The 21,148-nt window shown below is 39.6% G+C and overlaps 1 protein-coding gene and 1 non-coding gene across 2 annotated transcripts in view; both read right to left on the bottom strand.

Annotated features, from left to right (window-relative positions):
* RXFP1 (relaxin family peptide receptor 1) overlaps positions 1-21,148 on the bottom strand; it is a 71,967-nt gene that overhangs the window by 30,985 nt on the left and 19,834 nt on the right. Inside the window, exon 2 of the mRNA XM_038755189.1 lies at positions 20,075-20,212. Within this exon, the coding sequence (XP_038611117.1) occupies positions 20,075-20,212 (138 nt within the window). The remainder of the gene's footprint in view (positions 1-20,074; positions 20,213-21,148) is intronic.
* Positions 17,430-17,567, bottom strand: LOC119935963. The gene has a single exon (XR_005453558.1). It is a non-coding gene; the product is annotated as a small nucleolar RNA SNORA7 (small nucleolar RNA).

Below are 21,148 nucleotides of genomic sequence, written 5' to 3'. Positions count from 1 at the left end.
GTAGATACAAGCTCATTAGGTTGGACACAGTTCATGTCCCATATAGGATTCACAGAGAAGTCGTGACTTGCCCAAGATCATACAGCAGACAAGTGACAGAGCTGAGATTAGAACCTTGTAAGCCCCTTGAGGACACAGATCCTGCCTGCTAACCATTGTACTTTTCCAGGCACTTAGTACGGAGCTCTGTACAGAATAGATACTAAATAAATACTATTGGCTGATTGAGTAATCAATCTCTGTTTTGGGTTAGGTGGTAGGCTGAGGATTCCAAAATTGGCTTTAGTGATTCTTGGCATGTATCTTATTAATCATTTGGTGATTGGATGCATTGATCTATCACTCTGCTGCCTGGATTATCTTTCTACAGAAACGCTCTGGGCATGACAAACCCTCCTCAAAAATCTCCAGTGGTTGCCTATCAACCTTCATATCAAGCAAAAACTCTTCACTATTGGCTTCAAAGCTGTCCATCACCTCGCCCCGTCCTAACTCACCTCCCTTATCTCCTTCTACAGCCCAGTCCGCACACGCCATTGCTCTGACACTAACCTCCTCACTGTGCCTTGTTCTTGCCTGTCCCGCTGTTGATGCCTTGGCCCACGTCCTACTCTGGTCTGGAATGCCCTCCCTCCTCACATCCACCAAACTAGCACACTTCCCCCTTTTAAAGCCCTACTGAAAGCTCACCTCCTCCAGGAGGCCTTCCCAAACTGAACCCCCCCCTCCTTCTGCTCCTCCTCCCCATCACCTCAACTCCCTCCCTCTGCTCTACCCCCCTCCTCACGACACAGCACTTGTGTATATATGTACATATTTATTATTCTATTAATTTGATTGATGATGTGCATGTATCTATAATTCTATTTATTTATATTGATGCTATTGATAATAATAATAATTATGGTATTTGTAAAGCACTATGTGCCAAGCACTGTTTTAAGCACTGTGCCTGTCTGCTTGTTTTGTTTTTTTGTCTGTTTCCCCCCTTCTAGACTGTGAGCCCATTGTTGGGTAAGGATTGTCTCTATTTGTTCCCGAATTGTACTTTCCAATCACTTAGTACACAGTAAGTGCTCAGTAAATACAACTGAATGAATGAATGAGGACCATTCAATTTCTGACGATTTATCATAGTCAGTTCCAGGAAGATACCTCTAGGTCCATTTCATAGCCTTCCTGAGATTTAGGAAGGAATCATCGCATTTCTCTGATGGTATAAAAGGCTGGAAATGCAGACTGTGAAGAAGGATGGAAAGAAAGTGGCATTTTGACAATTTCTGACTCAAAATTTTGTGGTAATGAATTCCTTAGGTTTACTATCTGCTGTGAGAAGAAATATTTTAAATATTTTCTTAATCTTGACCCTACCACTGTGAAACTTCAGGGGTGCCCTCAGATACTAGTGATTGTCTGAGATTTGGTGAACAGCAATTCTGGTCATTCACTTTATGACTTTAATTATTGTATTTATTTATTTAGAGAAGCAGCATGGTGTCGTGGAAAGAGCATGAGTTGAATAATTCTAATTAGCTGAGTTCTAATCCCAGCGCTGGCAACGGCCTGCTGTGTGACCTTGGGCAAATCACTTAACTCCTCTGTACCTCAGTTTCCTAATCTGTGAAACAGGGATAAGATGTCTCTTCTCTCTCCCCCTTAGACTGTGAGCCCCATGCAGGGCAGCAACTGTGTCCGACTTGATTATCCTATATCAACTCTAGCACTTAGTACAGTCCTTGGCACCTAGTAAGAACTTAAATGCCACAATTATTATTATTTTGTACTCTACATCTCCATTCCTGGACCTTCCTTCAGGGTCAGTCTCTATCAAAAAAATGAGATTGTGAGGTCTAGAAATGGGTTATATCGAGTTAAACCTGAGATTTTTCAATTTTCACTGGGTCATGCCGTTATCTTTCCATCATCTTTGCAATGGAAATTTGATTCTTTAGACAAAACCTCATTAGAACAAAAAGCTATATAATGAAAATTTCATTGTAATGAGAGAAATACAGGAATACATGATTAATCAATCGTATTTATTGAGCGCTTACTGTGTGCAGAGCACTGCACTAAGCGCTTAAGTGCATGATTATAGAATTATCCCTCTATAAAATGAATATTGATTAAATAGGTATTACTTGGAATTTAATAAACTCTTCTCCATCAAGATTTCAAAAACAGTGAATACCTAAATTAGCAAGAATCACTAGCTGGGCTAATAGTACCGTGGTGCTAGTAGAGGGATTTGGGGGGCTCCTGTGATATCCTTGTGAGGGGTAGGAGAGCCCAAAAACCCACCTCTATCCTCTTATTATCAACAGTAATTTGGATAATCATAATAATAGTAATATTTGGTAAGGGCTTACTACGCATCTAAATTTGTATTAACAAATGGGGTAGATACAATGCAATCAGAGCAGATACTGTCCCTGTCCTGCATGAAGCTCACAGTCTAAGGGGGAGGGAGACCAGCTATTTAATCCCCATATTGCACATGAGAGATTTTAGGCATGGAGAAGTTAAGTGACTTGTCCAAGGTTGAACAGCATGCAAGTACAGAGCTGGGTTTACAAACCAAGCCTCTAAACAGTAAACTGTAGTCTTAAGCATCACTAAATGATCGTTTAATCTCTAAGGTGATTAACAAGCTTCACAAGTTACATTAATTTTTTTCATCACAAAGTCTAAAAAGTCTACTTAAAAATAAAAAAATATAAAATACAAAATAAACCAAGAACAGACTCAATGCTGTAGCAGGGGATGTGTCTACCAACTCTGTTGCATTATACTCTCCCAAGTGCTCAGTACAGTGCTCTGCACACAGTAAGCACTAAATAGTAGCTAGAGGATGGGCCTTGGAGTCAGAAGGTCATGGGTTCTAATCCTGGCTCTGCCACTTGTCTGCTGTGTGACCTTGGGAAAGTCACTTCATTACTGTGTGCCTCAGTTGTAAAATGAGGATTGAGACTGTGAGCCCCATGTGGACCCAGGGACTGGGTCCAACATGAATTTGCTTGTATCCACCCCAGTACTTAGTACAGTACCCGGCACAGAGTAAGTGCTTAACAAATATCAGAATTATTATTATTACAATTAATTAATTAGTATTGATTACTATTACTAATAATAAATACCCTTGAGGATGATCATCATCACCATCAATCATATTTATTGAGCACTTACTGTGTGCAGAACACTGTACTAAGCGCTTGGGAAGTACAAGTTGGCAACATATAGAGACGGTCCCTACCCAACAGTGGGCTCACAGTCTAAAAGGGGGTGACAGAGAACAAAACCAAACATACTAACAAAATAAAATAAATAGAATAGATATGTACAAGTAAAATAAATAAATAAATAAATAGAGTAATAAATATGTACAAGCATATATACAGGATGATGAAGTCTCCTGGCTCCCAAGTTTGTACTGTTTCTACTAGGCCATGGTGTTTCTTATTTACATGCCCTACTATGGTATTTTTGCTGTGCTACCCAATTGGCATCATCTCACACAAAAAAAAAACCCTCTGTGGAAATACCTCTCAGCTGGACACCTCCAGAGGCTGTGGGCCTTGGGGCATCTGAACAGGCAAAACCAATTGGCCCCAACCCTGGCAAGAGCAGGGCAGAGCCAAAACTGCCTCCCAGCCTGTGCTGAGATTTACAATGATGTAGCGAGTGAAACATGAGTGTTTTAAAATTAGGGAATGAGGAATGAGCATTTCCAACACTATTATTTCAGTGATTATTTAAATACAGCCTATCTGCCAAAAAAAACAATTTTGCCAGATTACAAGTAGGATTGGCCAGAAGCTCTGTTGCTTCATACTGAGAAGACTGATGTTCTCAGTGCCACTCAGACCACTCTATGCTACAGAACTCTTCTCAGTTAATAAAAATGTCTCAAGTGGGAAACTAAAGCCATTTTCATGTCCTAGTTGGAGCTTCTGCTCAATTTTGTCAAGTGCCGCCTTTGGCCCTTTTTAAATCTTGTAGACATTTAAGAACAAGACGTCCTGGTGGCTGCCACTTTCAAGGGCTGGGGGAGGGTGAACTCATATTTTGGTTGTCTGGGATCTGGTCTTATGGTTTGTGCCTTAGCCATGGCCTGGGCTGTTTCTCTAGACCACTCCTGCTCTTTGCTTTTTGGCTATTCATTCCACTCCTTGCTCCTCTTTCCAACGGATGGTGTCTAGGTGCATCTGGAGGGGCAAGGAAACACCTTCGGTTGGATAACAACTGCACTGGCAACCTCGTTTGAAGAGGGAGTGGATTAAAGTGGATAACTAAAATGAGGTTTCGGATCATTTGGATTTTAACTGTCTCTGTCCCCCATTACACTGGAGAAGCAGCATAGCTTAGGGGCTACAGCATGGGCCTGGGAACAAGTAGGACCTGGATTCTAATCCCGGATTCATCATTTGTTTGCTGTATGACCTGGGGCAAGTCACTTGACCTCATCTGGAAAATGGATAATAATAATAATAATGGCATTTATTAAACGCTTACTATGTGCAAAGCACTGTTCTAAGCGCTGGGGTAGATACAAGGTGATCAGGTTGTCCCATGGGGGGCTCACAGTCTTACTCCCCATTTTACAGATGAGGTAACTGAGGCACAGAGAAGTTAAGTGACTTGCCCAAAGTCACACAGCTGACAACTGGCAGAGCTGGGATTTGAACCCGTGACCTCTGACTCCAAAGCCCGGGCTCTTTCCCACTGAGCCACGCTGCTTCTCTGGATATTTAAGACTGCCCCATGTGGGACCTGATTCCCTGTTATCGATCCTAACGCTTAGAGCAGTGCCTGGCACATAGTAAGTGCTTAACAAATACCATAAAAAAGAGAGCCTGGCTGTATTTGAAGGGAATACATTTGGTTGGGGGGAGAGGAGGAGAAATCAATGATACTGAGGGCTTACTGTGGGCAGCACACCATGCTAGGTCCTTGGGAGAGTATAATAATAATGTTGGTAGACATGAACCCCACCCACAAGGAGCTTATAGTCTAGATGAAGAGCCACAAGAAATGTTGTCTTTATTTTAACTATGGTATGGTTCCCATACAACATACATACCGCAACTTTGATTCCAAAGATTTCACTTGGGCCCAGTGGTGAAAGTAAAAAAAATAAATCCTCCCTGGGTACCCATGACATCACACCTGTTACTCTAGGCTTACCGTGGAACATTCATTCATTCATTCAATCGTATTTATTGAGCGCTTACTGTGTTCATAGCACTGTACTAAGCGCTTGGGAGTACAAGTTGGCAGCATATAGAGACGGTCCCTACCCAACAACGGGTTCGCAGTCTAGAAGGGGACATGATGGAGCCATAGGCTCATACTTGTTTACTCGGGGAAAAAAAGACAGAAGGATCATGCTAAGGATGGTAGAGATGTTCCCTAACCAGAAGGAGTGAACAGACTAGAGTCTGAAAATGGTCTTTATGAACACAAGGATCGTCAGTTAGGTGTACATAGACTCCGTGAATGTACTTTTCACTGATTTAGAATTTGGAGAAATCCCTTCTTTGAAAAGACTCTCTTTGTATTGCTTACATTACTATAAAGTTGGGGGTCCTATAAAAATATATACAATTTACTTCATATTTTGGAAGCATTAATACATTTTCAGCTTCGTAAAAAACAATTTTTTTCGCACATCGGCTGAACTAAACTTCTACCCACAGATCAGTGAGTTTAAACTCTAAGACAAAAATTCTTCTAGGTCAGTTAGAATCTGGTGAAATATAGCAAGTTTCAAAAATCAATTTTACATAAGGTTCAATGTGACATAATCCAAGCTTACCGAAGATTTGTGATTTTTCACCTCATACAGGGTTATGCTCCTTGTTTTACACTTCTGCAGTTTCAATCTGGGCTCAGTTTTAGACCACTTAAAAAAAAGATGATAAATCAGGGCTGGGTTCCTACTTAAATGGAGAGGCAGCAGGGGTTAGTTGAAAATGCATTGAGTTGGGAGTCAGCAGGCCCTGTTACCCACTTATCCTTTCTGGGCCTCAGTTTCTTCATCTGTAAAATGGAGAAAATAATACCAGCCTCTCCCGACCTCACAGGACTGTTGTGAGGATAACTGTTGTGAGGATAAATGTGTGGAAAAATAAAAGCTCCATATAAAAAAAAAAACAAATTTTGACAATACTTTCCTGGTTTGAAATTTGATTGGTGATTGACTATAATTGTGAATAAACTAAAATAACTAAATAACTGCTAGTAGTATGAATAATTGTGACATTATCAACATTATAGTGATTTCTTTGTGGGCAGGGAACGTGTCTACCAACTCTACTGCATTGTATTCTCCCCAGCTGTTAATACAGTGCTCTGCAGACAGCAAATGCTCAATAAATACCCTTAATTGATTAGCTGAATAATTGATAAGTTTAAACAGCATCACTTGTATTATACCCTAATTCTCCCAGCATGGGCCAAATAATATTTTAAGGTGAAAAATACAAAGATTTTTGTCTGTTCTAGTCACATCAACTACTGTATTGTAGTTTGTTCTGTAACTTGCAATTTACAATCTACTAGGGATGTAATACCAGTATAATACAACTCTTTTCCCCTACATTTGTTTTCTCATCTCTCAAAGATAAGTTGATTTTAAATGCAAATACCTATATTAAAGTATTGGAAAGACTGCATAATTTAACACAAAAAGTTGATGCATTGCACAAACAAGTTAAAGTACCAAATTCAAAGGTATACTGTAGACAATGAAGGGTTATTTCTGGTTTCAGAGATACTTTTACGTTTTTGTCAGTGTGTTTAACAAAGTACTGAGGATTTAAAGAAGAGTTTTAGAGAAAGTATCTTGAAGTTCTTTTGTTCTCCACATCTTAACTGAATGTCTTTTTCTACAATATCAGCTTGATGAAGGACTTCACTGTTGTTGGATATTTGATTCTGACTGGCTCATTCTGTAAATTCCTTGGAGAAGTTTACTTAATTTAGTGTACAGAACAAATCCATAGGGTTCTTTAACTCGGTAACAGAGCAACCAAACATCCATTTATTTAAATGACTCCCATGTCTGTCTCTTGTCTAATATTTTCATGTCAGCCAGTCAAATGCTGGAAAAGGTTTTAAATAAAGTAATGAGTAGAAAGTCAGCAGAGCGAGAATTGTTGAGCTGTCAGATGGGCAAGGAATAAATATCTTGCTTCTGCTGAATCTTTCAAGAGCTTAGTAAAGTGCATTGTCCCAGGGGACACTCAATAAATAACATTACTACTGCTAGAATGGGTCATTTAAGGGCTACAGCATTGAATCTATTCTTGGTTTATTTTGTATTTTGTATTTTTTTATTTTTGAGTAGACTTTTTAGACTTTGTGATGAAAAAAATTAATGTAACTTGTGAAGCTTGTTAATCACCTTAGAGATTAAATGATCATTTAGTGATGCTTAACACTACAGTTTAATGTCTGCTAAGGAACTGCAAGCAGCATGGCTCAGTGGAAAGAGCACGGGCTTTGGAATCAGAGGTCATGGGTTCAAATCCTGCCTCCACCAAATGTCAGCTGTGTGACTTTGGGCAAGTCACTTAACTTCTTCTGGGCCTCAGTTACCAGATCTGTAAAATGGGGATTAAAACTGTGAGCCCCCCGTGGGACAACCTGATCACTTGTAACCTTCCCAGTGCTTAGAACAGTGCCTTGCACATAGTAAGTACTTAATAAATGCCATTATTATTATTATTATTATATTTGCAGAAGTCTGGAACAGATCCATTTTGTAGAGAAACAGCGTGGCTCAATGGAAAGAGCACGGGCTTAGGAGTCAGAGGTGAAGAGTATTTTGTATTTTTTTATTTTTGAGTGGACTTTTTAGACTTTGTGATGAAAAAAATTAATGTAACTTGTGAAGCTATGCTTTGAATCACCTTAGAGATTAAACGATCATTTAGTGATGCTTAACAGTATAGTTTAATGTCTGCTAAGGAACTGCAAGCAGCGTGGCTTAGTGGAAAGAGCACAGGCTTTGGAATCAGAGATCATGAGTTCAAATCCAGGCTCCACCAATTGTCAGCTGTGAGACTTTGGACAAGTCACTTAACTTCTTCTGGGCTACAGTTACCTCATCTGGAAAATGGGGATGAAGACTGTGAGCCCCACGTGGGACAATCTGATCACCTTGTATCCTCCCCAGCACTCAGAACAGTGCTCTGCACATAATAAGCACTTAACAAATGCCATCATTATTATTAACATGTAAGTCGATGGGAAAATGCACTCCACAATACTCCACAATATTCATGATACAAGCACATCTTCCCTCTTTTAGACTGTAAGCCCACTGTTGGGTAGGGACTGTCTCTATATGTTGCCAACTTGTACTTCCCAAGCGCTTAGTACAGTGCTCTGCACATAGTAAGCGCTCAATAAATGCGATTGATTGATTGATTGATTAAGGAGCATAACCAGACTGTCTCATGAGGTGTGGTCATAGAGTCCAAAGGAAAGAAAGCATGAAATTTCAATACCGTGTATCATACCAGTGAAAGAACAACATGAATGAATATCTAGTATACTACAAAGGTTTTTTGAATACTTACTGTTAGTTCTTTATTTTCTGGAAACTTTTCAACCTTCCCTTACCCAACTTTTGCCACCAGAGACTGGGGTCCATAGGACCTTTAGGATAATCTAACACATACTAATGATGATGATATTAATTATAATAATAATTGTGTTAAGCACTTATTATGTGCCAAGCACTGTACTAAATCCTGGGGGTATACATTAGATGAGGTAGTCCCACCAGGGGCTCACAGTCTAAGTAGGAAGGAGAGTGAGTATTGCATCCCTATTTTGCAAGTGAGGGAACTGAGGTACAGAGAAGTTAAGTGACTTGCCCAAGATCACAAAGCAGGTAAACTGTGGAGCCAGAATTAGGACCCAGTCCTCTGACATCCAGGCTCATGTTATTTCCTTTAGCCACACTGTATTTCTCTGAGAAAAATGTTCTCTGCATACTGGATTTAATCCAGTGGAGCTGAAACTATTTTTGCTTCTTGGGATGTCATTGTATTTCTGTCTTCCTCTTTCAAGATATAATTATTTTGTTATCCCATTTCTCATCCTTGGGTTTCAATTTTTCTAGAACTTTCTAATTTTCTTGAAGAATTGATGGGGTCTCTGAGAAATCAGAAAACAGACATGCTATGATAGGGTCATTTTCCTCCTTTGCATGTCCTGTGTTTATAATAATGTAAGCTCATTGTGGGCAGGGAATCTGTCTTCCAGCCCGGTTGCATTGTATTCTCCCAGCACTTAGTACAGTGTTCTGCACATGGTAAGCACTCAGTAGGTACCATTGATTGATATGATAACTGGGCTATTTGTCAAATGATTATCATGTGCTTTACTCCATATTAAACAATGGAATGTACAAGATAGGTCAGCTACTGTCCCTCACAGGGCTCACAATTGAAGAGGGAGGGAGAACAGATACTGAATTCCTAATTTACAGGTGAGGAAACCTAAGTACAGAGAAGTTGAGTGATTTGCCCAAGATCACACAGCAGGCAAGTGGCATATCAGGGAATAGAACCCAGGTCCTCTGACCTCCAGGACTGTGCTGTTTCCACTAAGCCATACCAGTACTTCTGTGTGTGTGTTTGGGTGTATGTGCTTGTATGCAATGTGATAAATCCCCCTCACCTTTTCACTTTGCTTTACATAGCTCTGAATTCTCTTGAAGTAGTCCACTTGGGGTGAATTGAGTTGAAAAAAAAATATTAGATGGTGCTGGGAACTATTTCTGCATCAAGAAACAATCTGAAACAGTCACTGGAAGGACTAATCTTTAATCCCACTGACAGAAAATTAGAGATCATGCATATTAAAAATGAGCACAATCTAGATGGATTTTCTTTACAGTAAAGAGTAAACTATTTCACTCCCTCCAAAGTCTCCAGGATTAATTTTCTATCTACAGCAAGTGCCTCTAGTTGGACTGTATTTTGTGTATATATGTAATGAAATTACACTTGTGTCTCTAAGGATTCATAATTTACTAAGTTTATGATCAGTGAGAGCAACTGTCAATAACTCTATCCCAAAAGCTCTCAAAAGTGTCACGGTTCTCCAACATAGAATTTAGCCCTTCTTATTTTACAATCAAAAAGTTATCATCCTTAATGGCTTCTCTCTCCAGACATTATATGTTTCAATCACATCCAATTTTATGGCAGAGATTACGTGAGTACATAGAAAACCAAAGTGTTTTTTTTTAAATCATCTGTTTTGTTTCCAATTTCAGATACCCTAGGAAAGTCACTTAGTTTGACTGGGCACTTCAAAAGGGTCCTGGAGAAGTGGACAGATTATATTCAGAATTCAAAGATGGACCTATGGCCACAAACTAGTCACTGTTCTCGGATTTCTGTCCATTCATTCATTCATTCAATCATATTTATTGAGCACGTACTGTGTGCAGAACACTGTACTAAGCGCTTGGGAAGTACAAGTTGGCAACATATAGAGACGGTCCCTACCCAACAGTGGGCTCACAGTCTAGAATGCCGCCTGAGTCACTCTTCTGGACTCTTGGTGGTCTTGCTAATAATAATTATGGTATTTGTTAAGCGCTTACTATGTGACAGGAACTTCATTAAGTACTGGGATGGATGCAAGGTAATCGGGCTGAACACTGTCCCTCACCCACATAGGGCTCACAGTCTTAATCCCCATTTTACAGATGAGGTAACTGAGGCTCAGAAATGTGATGTGAGTTGCCTATCGTCACATAGCAGATAGGTGTCAGAGTGGGATTAGAACCCAGGTCCTTTGACTCCCAGGGCCATGCTCTATCCACTAGGCCTTGTTGCTCCTGCTGTTACCTAAGCAGCGGAGGAAGGGAGAAAGGAGAGTGGAGAGAGGTTTGGGACAGCTGAGGTGGGACTCTGGAATGGTGGCATTCCAGAGAGTGATGATAGAGTAAAAGCCACTGCTTGGCATGTGATGTAGACTATGCCAACTGTTCCAGAGTTGCCAAAAACTGACCTGCTGTATTATCTTTATTCCGAAATGAAAAGAGAATCAGTGTGGCCTAGTGAAAGGAGCACAGGCCAAGGAGTCCAAAGACTTGAGTTCTAATTCCGGCTATCCTCTTATCTGCTGTGTGACCTTGGCCAAGTCATTAACCTCTCTGTGCCTCAGTTACCTCATCTGTAAAATGGAGATTAAGACTGTAAAACACGTGTGGGACATGGACTATGTTCAATCTGATTATCTTCTTTGTATCTGCCCCAGTGCTTAGTACAGTGTCTGGCACATATTAAGCATTTACATTCCATTAAAAAACAAAATTTTCAAGCAGATTTTTATTTCTGTGATTTAACTCAATCCGGTAAAAGTGGTAGTTATATTCTAGAAAGAACTCAGCAGCTCAGTAATTAAGACTGCGCTGCTGATTCACTCTTTCAAACTTCAAATGATTTTTGCATCATTTTTATCCATGGGGTTAATGTTGACGGTGCAGTTGATAAAACTATCTACCCAAACCCATTTGTCAAAATAAATTGATTTGACTTGAGAAAGTTATTATTCATGTGGGGAAATTGCTCTGAATCTCTAGAAGTGAAGACACAGAGATTGATTCTTGGGGAGATATAAATCTTGGGCTATCCACACAGCCATACGCCAAGAGACAAGTGTGCAAGTGATCGGCCGTAGAAAATCTTACTCACGTGTTAGGAAAAGGATGCGGTTATTTTTCCTCTCCCCAGAAATGGTGATTGCTGCTTTTAGAATCTGGAATAATTTCACATCGGAGGTATACTGCAGCAGGGGAGCTAAAATACATCACAATCCGCTGAAGGACTGTCTAGTTAGAAGGGGAGGTGGTGGTAATTTTGCTGTAGCCACTGACTTAATGATGCTTGCTGTTTGTCCAAGAACAGAACTCTCACATTAATTTAGAGACTTTCCACTCTGACTGGTTGGTTAGGATTCAATCAAGTTTTTGCCCTTTAATGTGTCTGTGTAGACCACCTAAGAAAAGCAGGGCGGGCTTGGATATTTACTGGGTTGAGTAATTATCCTGCTAAATTCCAAACCATCCCATGACACCTGTTGACATGTTTTGTATTTGTTGTCTGTCTCCCCCTTCTAGACTGTGAGCCTGTGTTGGGTAGGGACCATCTCTATATGTTGCCAACTTGTACTTCCCAAGCGCTTAGTACAGTGCTCTGCACACAGTAAGCGCTCAATAAATACAATTGAATGAATGAATGAACAGTAGGTGCTCAATAAATACGATTGAAGGAATGAATGAATGAATGTGTAGGCTTCCAAAGCCCCACATTTGGGTGAGCGGAAGGGGTGGCTTTGGGGGGATAACTGAAGTTTTAGATTCTAAATATTTTAAAATAGAAAGTACCTACGCTTTTTTTTCAATTTTGTAATTTTTGCCCTATGAAAGTGTCTTGAGTTTAGTGCAGTCACATACAGGAGAAGGAGATTGGCCTAGTGGAAGGCAGGGTGGCCTAGTGGGCCTGAGAGTTGGAAGGGCCTGGGTTCTAATCCCAGCTCTGCCATTTGTCTGTTGTGTGACCTTGGGCAGTCATTAACTTCTCTGTGCCTCAGTGATCTCATCTGCAAAATGGGGATTAATACTGTGAGCTCATGTGGGACATGAACTGTATCCAACCTGAATAGCTTGTATCTACTCTAGCACTTAGTACGATGACCGTCACATAGTAAGCACTTAACAAATACCATTTTTTTTAAAGTACACAATGTGTTGGGATTCCATGTATGGCTGTGATGGACTGGAAGTAAACTTACTTCAAGAGTGGCAGGGTTTGTTTACAGCTTATAAAAAAAAATGACAAGAAAAAAGTTTAGTGAAAAATATTAAAGTAGCTAAAAATAAAAGCAATTGAAAAAGATGTGTGGCAATTATCATTAGGCTAATCTAACATCATCAATCTCTGTTATGAAAGCAAGTCAAAGTGTGTGCTTTGTAAATTCACGTAATTTGAAATTTGGTCTAGCAGAAAGAATATGTCTAATCCTTATTTAAGGAGAACTGATTGTATCCTTATGGAGAAATGAGTTCAGAAAAAAGGAAGAAGGTGGGTGAGCTTGTTGTTGGGTAGGGACCGTCTCTATATGTTGCCAATTTGTACTTCCCAAGCGTTTAGTACAGTGCTCTGCACACAGTAAGTGCTCAATAAATACGATTGAATGAATGATTGAATGAATGAATGACTACTTCAAACCTGACTCCTGCATTTATAGAACTTACAAGGTCAGCTGTGATCAATGTGAACAGAATGGAGGATCATTTCTCTGAAAGCTCATTCATTTGGAATAAAGGAGCCTCAGGCTATTACATTAGAACCCCATGAAGTAAACTGCATAGAGTAATCAGAACAGCTGGACAATGTGCCCTGGAATTTAAATTTAAATTGCACATGCCCTGGATAGGGTGTTGCTGGACCTATTTTTTCTAACACAAACTACTATTTGTTGATACTTTCTGAGGTAACTCTTATCAAACTATAGAAAGAGGTTCTTGGAATTTTTAGGAGGAGATGAAAGCCTCTAGAATCCCCTAGTCAACAGAGCAAAGCTGTCTCAAGGGTAAAATATCTTTGGAAAACTGACTGAAACCCACAAATACTTTTTGAGAATTCATCATCACAATTTTCTCTTCTCTAGACAACTCTTCCCCCCCAGCCCAAGCCCCTTGGACCTCTTCATTTCATATTTCTTGGCCTGACAGTGATCCTCTGTGATCCACAAAGAACTGCAAGTTTCCTAAGGGCAGGGATCATGCCTTCTAACTCTTTTGCATCCCCTCGCAAGCACTTAGTACAGTGCTCTGCACACAGTAGGTGCTCATTAAATGCTATTGATAATGATGAAATATAGAACTGAGTCAAGAAACCTGCATCCTTTCAAAGGTTGATAGAATCAGTTTGGCAATTATATACTAGAATCCAGAGAAAAATGTGGGTTATCCTTGGACAGAATTCTGGGCCATGTTGCTAAATATCTGTAAATCAGGACCAACCCTAGTTAACTTGCTTTGTTTTGTTGTCTGTCTCCCCCTTCTAGACTGTGAGCCCATTGTTTGGTAGGCACCGTCTCTATATGTTGCCAAATTGTACTTCCCAAGTGCTTAGTACAGTGCTCTGCACACTGTAAGAGCTCAATAAATACGATTGAATGAATGAATGAACTTATGTGTAGAGGTATCATAGGCAGATATGAACCTAAAAACTCCACCATGGATTCCACTGAGAAAGCCGTACAGTTTCCAGAGGACAAGACTGAGCTGCAGACAAAAATCAGACCAAAGAAACAAACAGAACTTCAATTCTGAACATAGGAGAGACAAACCCAGAATACTGACAGAAAGGCTCACAAGATAATGATGTGTAACTCCTGAAAGATTTTGGGATTGATTAACTATACTATCCATAGGGAAATAAGCCCTAGTGAGACAACCATGTGGATTGAGGCCTGAGTTATTTGAGATCTTCCCAAACACTTGGTTTTAAACTGAAATGATCCATCAGCAATGCCTATGACCGACACCCACTTTCCCATTTTATCCCAAATATATCTTGAAGAAAAAACACCTTACTCCATGTAATCAATTGAATCTGGGATTTCCCAACACAGGAATCAAAACCTCCTATTTCAACACCAGCTCCCAGTACAGGAAGCTGAAGAGCTTTTACTGTCTCCCGTCCAGTTTACTCCATATGGGATATGGGGGTGGATGGGCATTTCATCCTATTGGCTCAAGAGTCATGTCCTCTCCAGATTATTGCACACATCTGGAGCAGGGAGTGGGAAGAGGATTGTACCAATCTATTGCTTGCCTAACCCCCTGAGCAAATCAATTAAATAATGCATTTTTTTAAATCCTAGCTCTGCCACTTGCCTGCTGTGATACCTTGAGCAAGTCACTTTACTTCTCCAAGCTTCAGTTTCCTCATCTTTATAAAGGGGATTAAATCCCTATTCTCCCTTTTCCTTGCACTGTGAACCCCATGTGAGACAAGGACTGTATTTGACTAGATTACCTTCTAGACTGTAAACTTTGCTTCTAGACTGTATGCTCCTTCTGGGCAGTGAACCATTCCTAGCAACTTGGTTATATTGTACTCTCCCAAGTGCTTAGTATAGTTCACTCAATTATTCAATCGTATTCATTGAATGATATCCGTGTGCAGAGGACTGTAATAAGTGCTTGGGAGAGTGTAACAGACTCATTCCATGTCCACAACGAGCTTATTGTACAGTGCTTTGAACACAGTAAATGCTGAATAAATAACACTGATTGATCAATCCATTATCTTGCATCTAACTCAGTGTTTGGCACAGAGTAAGCGCTTAAAATCCACAATTATTATTAGCTCTTTTTCCCAAATATAGGGCTTTCTCATAGGCAGTCATCATGGCAGTTCCTTGAAAATGGCTTAAACCTTCTGAACATGTCACAAGCTCTATTGTTAGAGAAGGAATTACAGTAGCCAAGATCTTTCCTGGCTATTTTAGAAATGATGGATGTGAAACTAAAAATGAACACAATATGTCATAGCAGACAATACATGATTAGATGTTTCCAACCCATTCTCATTTTGGTTTTTCCTGTTTGTTTAGAATTGTTTTAGGATGAGAAAACATCCCTATTTTGTTGGAATGTTCCAATAGGAGGAAAACTATGGTCAAGCCCAGGAAGCCTGTAATTCCCACCATTGAAATAGTTGCAGAAGAAGCTGCACTTGTCAGTAGCTGAAATAATCACCGCATTTATAATAGTAATAATAATGATGGCATTTGTTAAGCGCTTAATATGTGCGAAGCACTGTTCTAAGCGCTGGGTGGGATACAAGGTGATCAGGTTGTCCCATGTGGGGCTCACAGTCTTAATCCCCATTTTATAAATGAGGTAACTGAGGCTCAGAGAAGTTAAGTGACTTGCCCAAGGTCACACAGTAGACATGTGGTGGAGCTGGGATTAGAACCCATGACCGTACCCTTCCCACTGAGCCATGCTGCTGAAAGTTGGGTGAAAGGGCCTCTGAAAGACTGAGAGCACTAGCATCTCTCTACTACTCTCTGACAGAGTCTCTCCGGCCCCCATCTCCAACCAACTCTTCAATTCTGCAAATAGTTTTTGAGATTTAAATTAGAAGTGTCATGCAATCATTTTATTCAGGCAGCAGTGGCAGCTCTTTTAAAAGACTGATCAATCCTTCCCCTAATGTCCAGTAATTTGAAGGGTGTTTGCATAGTATCTTTCTACCAACATGCATTAAGCACTTTTAAAATGCAACTCTATTACTGTACTCTTAATTGAATCATAGAAAAGCTAAAAATATGCTCCACAACATATTTCATTTCTATTGTATATGTCTCTATATGTTACCAACTTGTTCTTCCCAAGCGCTTAGTACAGTGCTCTGCACACAGAAAGCGCTCAATAAATACGATTGAATGAATGAATGAATATTCAGATTTTCATAAATGACCTTACTGTATTTTCATTTTCTTAATGTTACAAAAAGTACTTAATATTTATTGAGTGTTTACAGTGTGCAGTGCACTGTACTCTCCTAAGCACTTAGTAAAGTGTTCTGCATATAATACGAACTCCAATAAATATAACTGATTCATTTGATAACCTGGTCGCATACAAGAGATGAACTTACATTGGGAAATCAACTTTACTCTGCATTTTTCATTTATCTTGAGGTTAAGATCATTGGAATAAACTCTAGAAGTTGTTTCTGTACCAGCAAATGATAAAATGCTAAAGCTCAGAGCAACCACCTACCTTAACTCACGGATTTCCTACTAAAACCCAACCTAACCACTCCTCCAACCTACTCTCTGTCTTGTGCTATGCTGTTGAGCTGTCTCCGACCCATAGCGACGCCGTGGCCATATCTCTCCCAGATTGCCCCACTTCCATCTGCAATCGTTCTGGTAGTGTATCCATAGCGTTTTCTTGGTAAAAATATGGAAGTGGTTTACCATTGCCTCCTTCCTCACAGTAAACTGGAGTCTCCACCCTCGGCTCTCTCCCATGCTCTCGGCTCTCCCCTCTCCATCCCCCCCCATCTTACCTCCTTCCCTTCCCCACAGCACCTGCATATATGTATATATGTTTGTACATATTTATTACTCTATTTATTTATTTATTTTATTTGTACATATCTGTTCTATTTATTTTATTTTGTTAGTGTGTTTGGTCTTGTTCTCTGTCTCCCCCTTTTAGACTGTGAGCCCACTGTTGGGTAGGGACTGTCTCTATATGTTGCCAATTTGTACTTCCCAAGTGCTTAGTACAGTGCTCTGCACATAGTAAGCGCTCAATAAATACGATTGATGATGATGATGCTGCTGCTGCCCAGCACAGATGAGTTTTGACTTGTAGCAGATTGCCTTCCACTCACTAGCCACTGCCCAAGCTAGGAATGGAATCGACATGCCTCTGCTTGACTCTCCCTCCCATAGTCTAAACTGGTAGAGTACTGGAAACCTTACAGGTGCGACCCTGAGAGGGTAAGTCCCATAGTACTTGTAAATATTCTTATACTCCACTGTTTCCCATATTCATAATCTATTTTAATGTCCGTCTCCCCTTGTAGACTTTAAGCTCTTTGTGGGCAGGGACTGAATGTACCAACTCCATTGTATCATACTTTCACAAGCACTTAGCACAGTTCTCTGAATGAAACAAATGCTCAGTACATTCCACTGACTGACTAGTTGATTCATTCATTCATTCAATCGCATTTACTGAGCACTAACTGTGTGCAGAGCACTGTACTAAGCGCTTGGGAAGTACAAGTTGGCAACATATAGAGATGGTCCCTACCCAACAGTGGGCTTACAGTCTAGAACGGGGAGACAGACAATAAAACAAAACATTAACAAAATAAAATAAATAGAATAAATATGTACAAATAAAATAAATAGAGTAATAAATACGTACAAACATATATACATATATACAGGTGCTGTGGGGAGGGGAAGGAGGTAGGGCGGGGGGGGAGGGGGAGAGGGCTCAGTCTGATTGATTGATTATCTTTCCCCATGAGGGTTATTGGCTTATGAGATTTTCATCTTTTTATTTTCAATATCTGTTACATTGCCTACCTTCAGCTGTGGAGCTTTCGATGAGTTTCTCTAGAACATTTTCCTTTTTATTTGCCTGTTTGATCATGCCATTAAAATACTGTACATAAAAGGCTCATATGACTTGCCTTTGGACTCAAATAAGTATGGCTTCATTAACCACAATTCAATTCTAATTTGTGATTGGAAGTCAAATTTACACTACAAAGAAATGTGTTATGATGATTTCTTAGTTTATGCTATTCACTACTCAAAAGTAGGAGCAGTACAAAACTGTAGAGCTAGAAGTTAGCACAGTTTATTTTATTCTAAATGAAAATACTGGTTATTAAACTTTATTAGCATGTGAAAGGGATTTCTTTATCAAAAAAGGACTAAAGTATTCTTTTGTCAAGCCTCATGCTGTTTCATCAACTTATGAAAAAAGGCTTCTATTGCCAGATCATCTATTATAATGCTCTTCAAGATAAAAGAAAAATGCAGAGGAAAGATGATTAACCAAACATTACTTTTTTTGGTTTATCCAACTAGCTATCTGAACCAAGTTTGGAGAGTAAAAGAAATTGAACCTCTGTCTCATTCTGGTCCATAGTCCCTTCAATCTGTTTACATCTGAATACTATGATTATTTTTTTATATTTCCCTTGGAGTTTGATAGGTGGAATACAGAGCTGAACGAAACAACTGTCGTAACAATTACTGAAGTTCAGAAATACAGTTTGTGGCAATAATTCCACAGTCAGCATCTTGGCTGTATACCCCTTAAGCAGTTTGATACTCACCCCTGTCCCATAGCCTTTTCTTATCATCATCTTTTTAATTTTCCTTGCATTAATCACCTAATTATCATTCTTTTAAATTTATATATATATATGTACATTTTCAACACTAAACCTTTTCTTATATGGTGTCTACACTAGGCAAGCTTGTCACACTGTTTGTCCCATGTGTCTTTTTCCCCAGTCGTGTGGGTATCATAGTCTCTGCAGCCCAAGAAATATGGACACTGCTGTAGCTGTCTCCATGGCCCAGGTGGTTCTGATCTGTTGTCGTGACAGCTCCTTTGGAAGCTTTTGGTCAACAGCCTAGATTTAAGCCTGCCTAGATTGTTGACAAACAGAAACTGTCAACCGAAACCGAGGAAATTTCCATTTACAGCCTGACATCTCCTAACAGGCAAGTCTGGTGTCTGGGGCCAAACCCACACTCAGGGTCCCTGGATAGAACAATCTAAACCTCCTCATTGCACAGATTCCTTGACTCTCTCCTCAGCCTACCTAACTTCAGAGCCCCTGGAACCATTCAGTTGGGAAGAATACAATTTCCTATCAGAAAACTGGCTGGAACGGTAATATTGTTTTTTAAGTTAAAACCATGTTAGATGAAAGATCAATTTCTTCTAAAACCACATTAGATGAAAGACTAATTTATTCTCTTTGGAAAATGGAGATAAAGTTTTAACTGAAAAACTGCTGTGGGATACAGCTGGGGAAAAATAGATTTTCAGTATTAATTCATTCAACTTGGGCCTTGTGTGTCTTTGCTGAGAAGAAACTGTCCCTCTATGCTTTATAAAGCGTTTAAAGGATTTAATAATCACAATTAACTCTGACTCATACTCCTAAAGCTGCTGCTTGTAAACTTTGTCTTTACCAGGTTTCTTTTATCCTCCTAGAATTCTCAGTCTCTTAGAAGTATACCACTGTTACATATCACACTGACAGTAACACTGCTATTACGAGCCCAGCACCAAATGTGGATAAGGAAAGTGGTAAATAGGAGCTTTATGTGGTGTAACAACTTGAAAAGAATTGTATTAAACAACTAAATATCATACATTCAGCTGGGAAGAAAGATGTTTAAGTGAGGTTAAGAGTGTTAAAATGGTGGAACAGAAGGGAAGGGAATCATTGAGTGATTGATTGTTACCTACCACAATTGTCTTCATCAGCATGGTTTCCACAGTCATTCACCCCATTACAATGGAGTCCTTGAGGCAAGCACTTTGTCAGATTTCCACAGGGGAAATACCCAAGAGGACAAGGGGTGGCCTGTCCAGCACTGGGAACCACTGTGATCAAAAGAGCAGAGAAAATATGTTTCTGTTTATTAGAAGATGGTAAATCCAAAGACAAAGAGTGTTGGTAGCTCACTGGAAATGAAAAAAATTTTCATTCATTCAATCATATTTATTAAGTGCTTACGGTGTTCAGAGCCTTGTACTAGGCACTTGGGAAAGTACAATACAAAAATAATCAGTGAAAATCCCTGCCCACAACGAGCTCACACTCTAGAAAAGGGGAGACAGACATCAATACAAATAAACAGACATCAGTACAGTTTTCATCTGATATGCAGCAAAATATTTTCAGCCAGTTGTGGACCAGGCTTCCAAAGAAACCGGGAAAGGTCCACTGACTGAGATCATTCAAACTAGCCTGAAAAGAAGAATTAGAAATCCAAAAAATCTAAGAACTGGATTATCTTGTCTCTGGAAGACATTTTAGATTTCAAATTCCAGTTCTGATCTGTAGAGTTCACCGAGGTTTTTAGGCAGTAATTATGATTAGATTCCTAATCCTTACTCTGCTCATGAGCCTTTTTGGCTTCTTAGAGGGCACACTGTCTTTGAAAAAACAGATTGCTTGAAAAGCCAAAAGATAATTCCACTTTAGCACACCTGGTCATATTTATGATATCTGGCTTGTGAGAAAAATGCTGCTTCTCCCTTTATGTATAGTTTTTTTGAATAATGATGTATTTAGTAAGTGCTTGCTATGTGCCTAGCTCTGAATAAATGAATAGCATCCTCATTGTTCTTCAATCTTTTAATATAAAATCAAAAGAAACACATTTTGAAGGTTATAAATCATTACCCAAGAGTTATATAGCTAGAGCTTCAGTCCACATATAGGTTGAGTTGTGTTGACCTGCTTCTTTTTCTTATTTTTTTAAAAGAACAACCTCCAATATAAAGGTACTCAAAATAATTATGTAAAGGTGTTCC

The sequence above is a fragment of the Tachyglossus aculeatus genome, chromosome 12 (assembly GCF_015852505.1).
Source record: "Tachyglossus aculeatus isolate mTacAcu1 chromosome 12, mTacAcu1.pri, whole genome shotgun sequence".
NCBI lineage: Eukaryota > Metazoa > Chordata > Mammalia > Monotremata > Tachyglossidae > Tachyglossus > Tachyglossus aculeatus.
The sequence above is the reverse complement of the archived record's forward strand: the minus strand, read 5'-3'. Positions and strand labels throughout refer to the sequence as shown.